This window comes from Saccostrea cucullata, unplaced genomic scaffold (genome assembly GCF_032062105.1).
Source record: "Saccostrea cucullata isolate Sc308-1 unplaced genomic scaffold, CSIRO_AGI_Scuc_v1 ctg193, whole genome shotgun sequence".
Classification (NCBI taxonomy): Eukaryota; Metazoa; Mollusca; class Bivalvia; order Ostreida; family Ostreidae; genus Saccostrea; species Saccostrea cuccullata.
Genome location: NW_026926125.1, coordinates 1 through 13727, shown reverse-complemented (window position 1 = coordinate 13727; position 13727 = coordinate 1). Strand labels below are relative to the sequence as shown.

Here is a 13727-nt window from a genome sequence, read left to right as displayed (position 1 = left end):
TTGATGTCTTTCATACTACATGTGATTGTTAGTCCATTATTTATTAACTGAATTTACGAGGATTTTACCGTTATTTTCCGATCATGCGGAGCACACGGCGGGAATGACCGGTCTGCAGGGGTTGCTCACTCCTCCGTGGCACCTGGTCCCATCTCTTATGTTTTGGAGGTCCGTGTTTGCTCTGCTCCTATTTTGTATTGTTTTATGGACTTTGAGCTTGAATACTTTTCGCTATCTTCATATAATAAAAATATTCAAAACTGGCATGTGACTTTGAAGAACTTCTTCCATAGAAAGGGAAATATGAGTATAAGTTAAAAAAAACTCTTCATAAAAAAATGAGATGATTAAAAACATACAAAAACATTATGTAATCTTATTTTATGAATAAGCAAAATTGACATTGATTTAATGAATGGGGTGGGGAGGTAAATTGCAGTATCATTTATATACTCTGAACTTTAAAAAGAGTATATTTAAAAATTATTCAGTAAATACTGTAAAAATTTTAATCAAATGAAATGATAGGTTTAATTTTTTTTTATTTCAAGCATTTTTGAAGACTGTTATAGTCGTGAAAAAATGAAGTCTTAAAATTCTATAACATTTATCTTTCTTAGCATTATAAAAATCGAAAATAGGCTCCATTCCGGAGACACTTCCAGTTTTCGTATAGAGAAAATTTAAGAAATTTTAATTTCAAATCTGTGTCAAAGCACGTTTAATTAGAGGTATATGTATTTAATTTATAATTGAGTATAATGACGCGTTTCTTTTCAACTTCAAAAATCAACAAATATCCTTCTTTAAAGATGGAGAACACATTTCTCAAGGTTTTTAGTGATCATGTCTATTAAGGTATCAACCACATTGTCCTCTGTATGATTTATTTTTTGAGAGCAGGAATAACATTAAAGTAAATCATGAATAAAGGGAGCACCTTTTTCAAAACCTTTTACTAGTACTAAGTTGTCATGCATTCCATATCTGCCAAAGTTGTGCTGATACAATGAAGTCACTTGATGTGGCCTTCAACTCGACATTTTGATATATCAATGGTTATTTCAATTCTTGATACGATAGATATCGATACGATATATCCCGGTGAGTTTATGATAAAAGAAACCACAGAGTCTGACACACCTTTCATATTTGACTTTATTTGGATATTTTACTTGAAAAAGACATGAATGATAATCTAACGACCAAGCTCTAGACAAACGTGATGACTTTAACTTTTTAATCGTCAACTTCTCTTACTTATGCAGCAATATACTGTACCTTCATACAGAGTTTATCTCTCAGTTTATTCGATATTCAAAATCATGCATTCCGTATGAAAAATTGCTAGAACGAGGTAAATTCTTGACAAAAAATGATTCAAGAAGTTTAGCAGTCTCGTTTAAAGTTATCATTACGTAAGTTCTATGGTCAATACAATGAATTTGTCAGCAAATACTATTTATCACTGAGTAAAATGCTGGTTGGTGTTTTCATAATACATGTAATTGTTAGTCCATTATTTTATAAACTGAATTGACGACGGATTTTCCCGTTATTTTTCGATCATGACAAGGAGCACACGGCGGGAAGGACCGGTCGGCTGGGGATGCTCACTCCTCCATGGCACCTGATCCCACCTCTGATGTTTTGTAGGCTCTGCTCCTATTTTGTATTATTTTATGGACTTTGATCTTGAATACTTTTCGTTATCTTCATATATTAAAAATATTCAAAATTGACAAATGACTTTGAAGAACTTCTTCCATAGAAAGGGAACTATGAGTATAAGTTAAAAAAAACTTTCACAAAATGAAATGATTAAGTGATTAAATACAAACGAGAACACTATGACATCTTTTTTTTAAAAAAAAAAGAATAAGCAAAATTGACATTGATTTAATGAATGGGGTGGGGGAGGTAAATTGCAATATCATTTGTGTACTCTGAACTTTAAAAAAAAGTATATTTTTTAAATTATCTAGGAAATACTGTAAAAATTTTAATTAAATGAAATGATAGGTTCAGTTTTTTTTTATTTCAAGCGTTTTTGAAAACTGTTATATTTGTGAACTAATAAAGTCTTAAAATGCTATAATATTTATCTTTCTTAGCATTATGAAAATCGAAAATAGGCTCCGGTCTGGAGACATTTCCAGTTTAATTTGAGAAAATATTACGTTCAAATCTGTGTCTAAGCACATTTAATTAGAGATTTATGTTTAGAATTGAGTACAATGACGTGTTTCTTTTCAACTTCAAAAATCAAAAAATATCTTTAAAGATGGAAAACACATTTCTCAAGGTTTTTAGTGATCATGTCTATAATGGTATCAACCACATTGTCCTCCGTATGATTTATTTTTTGAGAGCAGGAATAACATTAAAGTAAATCATGAATAAAGAGAACAGCTATTTCAAAACCTTTTACTAGTACTTTTTTTCATGCATTCCATATCTGCAAAAGTTGTGTTGATACAATGAAGTCACTTGCTAGAGCACTATTTGCCATAGTATGGAGAAATCTTCTGTCTTCCTGTGTTGCAGTTTTTCCACGGCCAAACATTTTCGTAATCGCAATAAAATGTCATAAATATTCCCCCTCCATAACTTGATGGACAGTTTTTATCGCCGAAGTTCCATGTGCTCCTTACGGCTTCTCCGTACGTTCGTCCATACATACGTGGCGATTGATTTGTAAGATTCAAAACCCCTGAACATGGTCGGTAAGCTGGGGGATTCGATCCGGGGATCAAACACCGAGGCTGACAGACCCGACCACAAGAATCAGAGGCCGTCAGGTACAGCTGCGCAGCTCCTAGATCCGGGTTCTTTACACCAACATAGGAAACGGCTTCTGTTATCGGTTGTCTCTCGTCTATAACTGCATAGTCTAAATAGGTTCCGCGATATGAAAATCCATCAGATTGCACAAAGACTCTGGTCGACCCTCCAAGGCTTTTGTAACAATTAGGGTAGGTAGCAGGTGATATTTTTGGTGATATATTCATGAATTCGGGGTATGCCTGGGGGGAGTACATGTCAACACTTGGTATAATATGTGAGTTACGCACGATTCTTGATCCAAAGTAATTTCCAGGAGGTCTCATATAAACGATACGAACTGGCATGAAAACCCAGCGACGAATGTCAGAAACGCCATCCAAAGTAAAAGTATTCTGAATAGGGATATCATGAACATGAACCATTCTACGAATATCGTCTCTACTAAAAGGGCTATTGTGCATTTGGTAAGGTCTACCTAGTATACTCCTTGTTTGGGTGTTAATTTGTTGTATTCTTGGATCCCAAAGATGTCTAACTGGACTATTAGGTGATGCAAATAATGATTGTTGAAGATTTCCAGACTGTCCGGTGAACGTGAACCTGTTTTGTGTCCCTGGCTGCATCGTCAGAGCATTTCGACCCATTCCTGATCCCAACATACTAGTTTGTCTGGTTCCGGAATTCTGACGACCCGCTCCCACAATACCAACAAGAGATGGGTTTAGGCTTGCCAAAGGAGAGACGCCGCCAGAGACTCCTCCATTGAAACTACGCATGCCTTGTAAGGAACCAACAGGAGCCCCTCTTGCGAGGCTCCCTCCTGTTCTTGGATCATTCATAGAGGCCTGAAAGGATACACTTCCCGCGGGACTACCCCCTGCTTCCCCATTCATTCCATTTTGATTCACTGTTCTTGAGTCGACAAATGAGGCTAAGAATGGTACAGCTGGTTCCGGTTCCTCTTCAGATACTCCAGCGAAATTGACTGAGAACGCCATCATTTGAGCTGAGGTCGCCTCGCCTATGTCGCTAGCGGTTCGTGCAACACATACCCCGCCTTGGCACGTTAAAAATCTGGAATTACCACAATTAGTAGCGCATGATGGCATATCTTCATACTGATAAAATTCTGTAGTAAAAATATCGCTGTAGCCATCCAAATTGGTATAATTGGTGTAGGTGTCCATATTTCGATCTGGATTATGCAGCTGTGATGGGCGTTGCGTCATTGGCCAAGGATAGTCAGTCTCGGGATCCACACCAAATTGCCTTATTTTTTGCCTAAATCGCTCCCAAATATAATCAATAAAGGTATGGTGAAGAAAAAATACGGGATCGTAAGCAGTCACAGTTGCATCAACCATATGTCCTCCTACCCAGACGTGAACGTTGTTGTGCTGGCCCTCAAGGGTATTGGCTAAATTCTGTCCATACCCAACAAGAATTTGTCTATGTCTTGTAACTTGAGGGTTCGTAAGAAATCGACTTATTGCCTGCTTTGTCATCAGAGCAGATAATCTCACTCCTATGTTCCTGTTTAGAACCGAACCATCTGGCACTCTCCAGCCTGCGAAAGGTCCATTATTGACATTGCCATTACCATTTCCTACCAAAGATGCAGTGAATAATGAAGTTTCTCGAGGGTTAACCATATCATTGTCCATTGTGGAATCCCAGTAACAGAGAGACACAGAGCTATCAACTCTTTGGAGTGCAAACTCTAGACTGTAATTTAAAAAAGTCATTTCTTTATTGTTCAAAACCCGATTTACTTGTTGCTTTGTTAAAAAAATTCTGGGATATCTGCAATTAATATTTTTATTTTATTGAAAGTTATCATTGGTTATTTAGTTGGTAAATGTCGCACGGTAAAAGAAAGAATATAAAATATAAGAAAATTAGTTTAAATGTTTTATGCCGTGTAAAAACTTTAAGAAACTTTATACGTCATGTATCTTGTTGAAAAATGAAACCATGTAGCAAATGATCATTCATTAATGATAACAGCAAAATTTTCAAACCAAAAAAGCATGTGGAGGCTTACAAAAGGAGGTAAACTCGGTGAAATCCTGGGAAATTTGGGCCACCATGTGCAGATGGAATAACAATGCCATTGTGGACACTAGCCCATGTGTCGTAAAACTGAAATCAAATTGAACAAATAATTGTGTAAGAAATACAGTGTACAAGTATATACACTTCTGTGTGGCAACAACATTAAAACGGAATAATCTTAATTTCAGAATGACTGAAAGATAGTGAAGAATCTAAATTATTAAAAGCACTGAAAAACACTAAACTTGATAGACTCTTTTAGGAATTTAAAGCACTTTGATTCAAAAATAGCGATGCAATCTTTCTTTGTTAAATGGATCAATAGTCGTTAAATGTGATTTTCAGACATTTATGGAAAAAAAATTTCAAAGAATAACATTTTCTGAATTCTCGATTCACGAACTCTGTTATCTGGACTGCTGCTTTGAATGCCCTTGCAACAGCAAGAACTGAAGTTTTTATTTTAATTCAATTTTTTGTCACTGCATCTTTCTTTACCCCGTTTTGTTTCAACACTGCTAGAGCATTGAAAAATCGTTGCCTTTGTGCGTCATCCAGGACTCGTATTTCTCGCCGGAAGGCGCGTTGCGCCTGTCTTTTGTGACGTCTTGTGTTACGAAGCCTCTGTTGGTATTCTCTGTAAAAGGATCGAATATAGTTGACCTGGCTCTCTGTCAAATTTAGCTGATGTCTTAGATGTGGGGTCTGCCAGATATAGCTGCCCAGACAATAACTTTGTACAGAATAGCCGGGAATGTCGGCAACGGTGAGCCCTTGTGTGAACTGTTCGTAACATTGCTTTAACAGATTTGGCATATCTGTTTCCCAAAGCATGGCGCGTGTTCGAATGACAAAGAGAAGTCCCAGAAAAGCGGGAAAAAAATGTAACTTTCTCATCTGAAAGTATATTTAAAGAAAACTATTTTAAAAAACCCATTACATTTCTTCTAGAAAAAAAATAAACCAAATTAAACAAACAAAACCAAAACAAGGGGGAGACAATGTTTTAAATAAACAAATACAATCAAGTGTTAATATATTGGGGAAGAAAAACGAAAAAAAAATAAAATAAAATAAGAAAGGTTAATAAACTTCAAACGAATTTAATATTCTGTGCAAGTTTGAAAATTTTGTCTTTATGCATTAATTATTTAATCTAGTATTATATTTCCTCCACGTGGTCAGGATCACGATGCACGATTTAAAAAAAAAACCATAATGAAATAAATTAAATGAAACAAGTGTTAATTCAAAATTTTGAATTAATAATTACCTCTTTAATTATTTCACGGACATTTTCATTGTTAATGAGTCACAAACATTTGGTTGTCAACAGAATAAGAATTAAGTTCTCATTAAAAATAACTAAAAAATTATGTAATTTACAGCGGTTTACGGTAAGTTTTGCCACGTTGGTGCATTAAAATATAGTGGGAGGGAGAGGGGTAAGATTTTAGCGATTTTTCTCCCTAGGGATGGAGGTAGAGAGATTGTATATTGTAATCATTAACTGTAATACCAAGGTTATTACATTGACAGATGAGGGAGGAGTGATGAAATGAAAATTGTTCCAGTTATTATTTTTTAATGAGAAAAAAGCGTGAAATTCTCGCAAGTAACCCCTGAAAATACATCATATACCAGGTGAATGATTCTCATTCCGCAATTCTCAGGTTGTCATTTTTTTTTCAAAAAGACCCCCCTTTTTTCTTTAGGTTTTTCTCTTTATGAATCCCTTTGCCGCGGTATATTTTCATGTACCCTTTATATTAATTTAATTTAAAAAAAAAATAAAGAACTAAAATAACAGTAAAATTTCAAGTGCACGAAAAATAAATTTTATTTGCCGAACGAAAGGGAAAAATTTGCATTTTGAGTGATTCCTTTAAAAAACTATTGCTTTTGTGTTATTTTCTTTAAAAATATCTTTAAAATACTAATCTTTAGCGAAAGTGTTCAATAAGTTTGAAAATTTCTAACTAAAGTTTTAAGTTTTTTAAAGAATGTTTATAACAAGTTAATAAAGATAAAACTTACTTTTACAGGACGTTTCTCTGACTTGCCACAAGCCTGTAATGTGCAGCAACCTATAAATATCCTGTCATATATATTTGACAGAAACTTTCCACTTTTATAATCACAGGGGGATTGCCAATATGTTGAAATTAGTTAACCTTTGTTTTGTCTTTTTGATTTAGATCTGGGCAGAAGGGCAGTAGTTTTGATTTTTAATTTTTTTTTTTAAATATACAGGTAATTAATTTTTTTCCATGCTATTCAAAAGACGTATATTATTTAATGAATCTATAGATATATATATTTTTGCAACTTAGGAAAATAAGCAATTGAATTTATAAAAAAATAATAATAAAGGTGTGATTTATATTGCATGATTTGTTTGCAATATGTTTGTATATTTTTGACATTTTAAATGTATACGTAGGGATGGCAATCGATTATAGAAATGCTAATCGTTTAACCGCAAGACCTACCGACCGACTAACCGTTTAATTTTTGACATTTTCTTCAAATTAACTATATGTAATACATTCATATGTATACACAAGAGAACTAAAAAAAAGTCAGAAGTTAGAAAAATCCTAATGATTTCTTTTCTAATTACATGTATACATAGATTTTATACCGGTCAATTAAAATTTTTAACAAACGTTCACAATCACAAAATTTGAAAAAATAAAAATAGATATAGATCCTAAAACGAAACAATAAAATTAAAATATATATTGTGACGTCATTTTCGTATAGTCATTGTGACGTCAATATTTTTTAAAGAAGATGTGTGTAACGGGTTTTATATTTGTGTAAGATTTTACGAATTTTCAACTTTGAACGTTTAGACACCGAATGAAAATTTCTACGTCAAAAGCACATTTCCATATTTATAATGGACCAATTCTTGAAAGCGGTCGGGTATTTGGACTCTCTTGTCAGACCGACATTTACCGATGCTATTTTGCAAATGTGTGTATTCTAAACATTCTGGGCTGGTGCATATAATTACTATTTCTAGAATATGTCAATGTTTGTATTTTTCTAACAGTTAAATTGATATTTTTATTTTTTTTAAAACAAATCTATCCTTTTTCTCACTTGATTGATCATTCACATTGATAGTAAAAAGCATAGAACACTATTGCTACCATTTAAAAAAACCACATATTCAGCAAAAACTGATTGACTATTGGATGTTGTTTACGTCCCTCTCAAAAATGTTTTTTCTCAAATGCAGCTTCCACTATTTTCCGATGGGGGGGGGGGGGGGGGCTACAAATTCTGGCCTATACTCGGCATATACGGCGACACGGGACTTCGATCTCATCCGAAGGACCGGTCTCCTCGTTCCACAGTTGTATTCCAACCCGCGACGTAAGGATCGACTCCTTACTCCGCAGGTGTAGAGCAGACGCGTTCTAACCACTGCGCCACGCAGGCGACTTTTCAGCCAAGAAAAATTTTAATTATTCTCGTCTCGCAATATGATTTTTCTCTGCTCAATAAATCTTGGATATTTCCCTCACAATCATGCAATATGATTTGAACATATTTTATTGTCTATAAACTTTACAAATGGGACTGGGCAAAATGCAACATTTGTATGTCACTGAAACCAATAGAAGATTTGAAGTGAAAAAATAACATTGTAATACTGGGCTTACTTTATCCAATCTCAAATGTTACCTCACAGATAAAGAACACACTAATCCTATTACGATACTGATACATATGTACTATATAAGGTCCACTAAATAATTTTATTTCTTCTTAGAAGCAATGTTTACATAGCCTAAAGTGCGATTTAATTAAGGTCTTCCGTCTTCACGGAAGACCTTCTAGTGATTCTACTGTTTCTTCTTATTATTATTAATTTTTTTTCCCCCAAAATTTTGTGCACGCGATTTCTCGAAAACCATTCAGTGGTTTAAAGTGAAACTTTCAGGAAATATGCGTCATTAAATGACGTTGTGGCATGACTAGGAAAATTTGGGATATTCACCTTCGGTTCCATGTTATTGACAGTTTTCTGATTTTAAAATTTTTGATTAAATTTTTATTGACTTTTTTAAACACATTTTCTAACTTTTTTGTTTTTCAATATTTTTCATTTATTTTTATTATGTTTATAGAAACCCTTCTTATAATGCTTACTATACAATTTGTTTGAATATTGATTAATCCAAACTCTAGATATTAACATTTAAAAATCTGAAGCGGGTCCAAAATGGCGGCTGTCTCTGTCAATGCCAACATTTCGCAATAAGGGTTTTCGGAGGCAGCCGAGCGTTTGCTTGAGTGAAAGTAACATGAGGATAAATGAAATGTAAAGGAATACTTGGATTGTCACGTCGTAGTAACGTTGCAATTCTGTGTCAAACTAACGTCTTCTATAATTGGTTTTGGCTGGTTCTCAAAGTAGAAAAAGAAAAGACTATATATGCAAATGAATACGATACGTAATATCTTTTGATTTGCAGAACAGATCTTAAATCATAGTTATAAGTTATAATTATAATTGTTTTTCAAGAAAGAATATCAATGAATATAGTAAGTACAAGTAACAGCTTTTTAAAAAGCTTGCCTGACTAAATCAATCAATTTATCTGCGTAAAGAGTGATAACCCTTTTGAGCAATACTTTGCGGGTTAAAAAAAATATCCAAACTTAATATTTTGAGAAACTTATGTAATTGAAATCTTGATTTTACTGAACTAGTAGAAGAGTCATCTCTACACTGCATACTAAAGAACTTTGTAGTTGAAGGGGGGGGGGGTGGGGGAGTGATCTGCCCTTGGATCTAACTTGATTTCAAGCTACATTGTAACACCTATTATAAAATCTGTTATCAAATCACGCATTGTCAACATTTTAAAGACGGATATAATTAAAAACACATTTTGTTGGAGTGTATTTTCTCCTCTGAAGTAAGCAGTAGTAATGTGTGTTCATTATTTTTTTCTTAAAAGGGGAGGGAGATGACACTATCATATAATACATGATATACATGTATTGAGAGTGAAATAAGTAAATTCAATAGTTAGGCTTTGTAGAAAGAAATATCCAAGATTATTCACTACTTTTTTATTTATCGTGTGCATCTGAACAAAGACATATAATAGATCATGCATCTGGAGACGATGGCTTGAACTGCGTTGTTTATTATTATTGGACTCGTCCATTTATGGAATAAACCAACCGCGGGATCGGTAAACAAATTAGAAACATCATTTCTTTAGTGTTACATGTCCATATACCATGCATACTGATGAATACGATATGTTGTTTTAAAGAATGGTATAAAACTTGTAGATAGAATTTCTGAAGCATTAGAAGGAAGTTAAAAGGACAAATTTTATTTAATTCCAAGGAAGTTAGCACACCCATTCATGCAATAGAACAATCCAAGGAAAGGCGCGAAGATAGCTTACTATAGTGACATTTGGCGCAAAAAGAGCGATTCACCCCTTTCGTAGAATATAAATGGACTGATCCAGTAGTATAGAAATGCAGAAAAAAGGATACACGGACATGTTGAAACGACAAATCATATGGAATAATCTGTTCCATGCAAAAAGATTAAAGGAAGTAAACACTGCAGTATTTCGCATCAGTAATATCTTTTTTTTCTGAAAACTGTTTCTTTTAAAATGCAGGTATCAAGAATTCCAATGTAAATCAGCTTGCACAAAATCTAGCTCTTTAGATATGGTCGCACATTTTCGGATCTTGGAAATATCAATCCTTATACTGCCTGACGCCGTGACGTCAGGCAATAAAACTTGACCACTGTTTTCCCATTCACACTTGTGTCATATGAAACTATGAGAAAAGACAAAAATAAGAAAACCATTTTTTTAAAAATCTTTTAATGGAGCTTGTCTCCAAGATCTGATTCAAGTTATTGAGCATAAATGGTATCCGATTCCTTGACCGTCGTAGGGAGAGCCAGGTTTTTCGGCAAAATATTTCAACCTTTTCATGAAAGTTTAACTAATCGGGATCGATCACTTTGGGGATAAACGGGAACTTAAAAAAAGTTAAAAATTCATAGCCATTTCACTGCTTTAGTGTTACTTATATACGATATGGAATTTGTTAAATGTGTTAGATATACTTTCTAAACCTCGAGTTTTAGGATATAAGAACGTTCTTTTTTAATCTCATTGAAGCTATCACACCTATCTAATAGAACATTCCAAAGAAAAGGCGCGGAGATTAGTTCGTGGTGTTTAGCGCGAAATTATGAATTGTGACTTGCCTTTTATAACTCTAAGACAGAAGCACTGTTGCAGAAGTATATACAAGTAGATTGAGAGCAGAGGTCCCAAAAGCGTAATATTTAGCGCGTTGGATTTTCATGCTGGCAGCTTGAGTTCAATTCCCCTTGTGTGCAATTCGTTTTTTTTTTACTTTTTCAACTCGATTTTACGTTTTTTCGGAATTGGACGGTTTAATTTTAGTTTTACTAATTATTGTAAGTAATAACCTATTTAAAATTAAACTTTATAATATATTCTGTTTTCAGATGCATATTTCCTTGAAACTTCTAGGTGCTGCCTTGACCGAAGTTTCCATTCGACTAATTATTATTTGTAAGCATTATTTTATCGTTATTAAGACGTCACTTCGTGATTATTTATGATATATATGTATTCAAATGTGGGTTCCTTGTTGATTTACTGAATCAATCGCAAGGTAAACCCTGTATTTTTAATTACGTTGACCTCGACAAGAATACTTTCTAAATATTAATTATTTATATTGAAAATTGCACTGACCCACTGACCCGACTGTGTAATGCGAACCTTTCAAATACACTGAACATGTCAGTGCAATCATTATAAACCTACAGTGTGTGTCAACTGTACATGCAAGATAAAATACAAATGCAACTTTAAAAAATTTTGGAAGAGCTTACTTTTATATATAGCTTGTTATGTGAGCCAGTAAATTGTCAAAATGGACGCAGTAACAGTAACATTTTCTTTCTCAGATGTCGGAAAATTAGAAGATAAGAAAGTGAATGGTGAAGAAGAGGTTACAAAGAGTAGTGTATCAGTTCAAACTTCCGGTCCGTGGCAAAAGAAAATTCGAAGCAAAGAGCGGGTATATTCGGAGCTTCTTGACCTGTTTTCAAATAAAACATCTATACTGAAGAGGAGAAGGCGGGCGTTTTTAAGGAAAGGAAAGTTAAGGGGTAATTAATCTGAAAAATCGATTTCATGAAACACTTCGATGCAATTTGAAAGAGCTTCTGCGTGTCTTTTCAACACTTTTAAAGTCATTAGCAGTAGTTGTTTGGCAACAACATTTTTTGAATTATAGTCATAAAGTCTCCTATTTTCCAGTAAACTATTTAGAAAAAGAGTACAGCGGTAAAAAGAAGCTTCTATCGGGAGTTTGTCACCGTCTGGTCAACATCGGAATCCATGTTGATCACCTCACCCGGCGCATGCGCGAGAAGCGACTCCTACTGGAGAACCGCCGCCTGCAGAACAAACAAGTGGTGGAGCGATACGAGGAACTAAACCAACAACTTAACGCTTACCTCAACACAGTGCTGAATGACCAGGGACAGAACGAGGAAGCTCCTTCAGAAATCCCCACAATGTGATGGGTTCAAATCAATTAGCAGTTTTAAAGGGATTAAAACTTTAATGGAATTATTGCAAAATTCTTCATGACTTTTTTTTTTTGGAATTGAATTTGACTTTTTTGGTGTTAAATATAATGAATTTCCTTGTATTTTTTCTTTTCAAAAAATGACATCATTAGTGTTTTTATGACAAATACTTGTGAATTTTTTTAAATCTCAGATATGGACTCTGACTTCCTTCTCAATCTCCTAATTCTCAGATTTTGAAGAAAGCTCAATTATGCATATTTGATAAGTTAAATTTAGATTCGACATGATAAGAATGGGAATTATAGTTGTGGCAATGTTCAACATTTTAATTATAGAGAGTGCAAGACCTCAAGCAGGTATTAGTTTATTAAGCAGGGTTGACATATTACGTAAAATAATGACAGAAGAAGGAAAAACATACATAAATCAATATAAAATGTTTTTCGAACTTGCAATTAAATGTCAAAATCAAATGTAATATGCTATGTAATTTATTTTTAATAAAAAAAAAAAACAATTCAAGAATATTTGAGAATTTTATAACGAGGAAGTTTATTTTGCTAACCAATTAAAAAATCTGTATTTAATTAAAACTGAATTTTCTCTCCGAAAAAATAGTTTATATGTTCAAGTCGTGTGGAAAGGTAAACACAACAGATACTGCGCTTATCAATGAAGTCACCAAAGGTGAACATAAGACACGCGAAGACGAATGTATCTTCACTTTAGAGACGGAAAGGAAACCCCACTTTCTGCTAATTATAGAAAAGTTCCCCCCTGGTAAAGAGGGAAATTGTTCTTGGGAAAAACATATCTTGACTTCTGCATGCATGAACAAGACTCATTGTTTTGGTATGTACATGTATTATAATTAGAAACCCGCGGAAAGTTTTTAAAAATCATATATGTTAGGATGAAAATTATGCTTTTATAAAAATCTGATTTGACCAAAAAAAAAAAAAAAATAAAAAAACTCAAAATTACATTTCCAACTTTTTTGGTGAACACTTAATTTAAGGAGAGTAGCCCTTCAAAAATTCCGGAAATGAAATTTTAAACATGTCGGAAATTATTTTGCACCTCTATGTATAATTTTTAGCATTATTTGGGGGAGGGGGCGTTTTCATAGTCATTTTTAAAAACTTAATTGTACGCAATAAATTGCCCTTTTGATTCTTGGAAAATAACTGGGAAGAGGTTTCAGTTATTCATCTCAGGCCTTTCCGTCAGAGGTCGTTTGTTT

General features: G+C 33.8%; 2 protein-coding genes across 2 annotated transcripts; one reads left to right on the top strand and one right to left on the bottom strand.

Annotated features, from left to right (window-relative positions):
• Nucleotides 1-2187: 2187 nt before the first annotated feature.
• LOC134270859 (uncharacterized) lies at nt 2188-6931 on the bottom strand. The gene is made up of 4 exons (XM_062753103.1): nt 6880-6931; nt 5341-5739; nt 4832-4929; nt 2188-4512 (listed from the first exon to the last, which is right to left on the bottom strand). The coding sequence occupies exons 2-4, from the start codon at nt 5737-5739 to the stop codon at nt 2502-2504; spliced, it is 2508 nt and encodes an 835-aa protein (XP_062609087.1). The 5' UTR covers nt 6880-6931; the 3' UTR covers nt 2188-2501.
• A 2151-nt stretch (nt 6932-9082) lies between these two features.
• LOC134270870 (uncharacterized) lies at nt 9083-13273 on the top strand. The gene is made up of 4 exons (XM_062753121.1): nt 9083-9097; nt 11384-11450; nt 11852-12055; nt 12207-13273. Exons 1-4 carry the CDS (start codon nt 9083-9085, stop codon nt 12470-12472), a joined length of 552 nt encoding a protein of 183 aa, XP_062609105.1. The 3' UTR covers nt 12473-13273.
• Nucleotides 13274-13727: the final 454 nt, after the last annotated feature.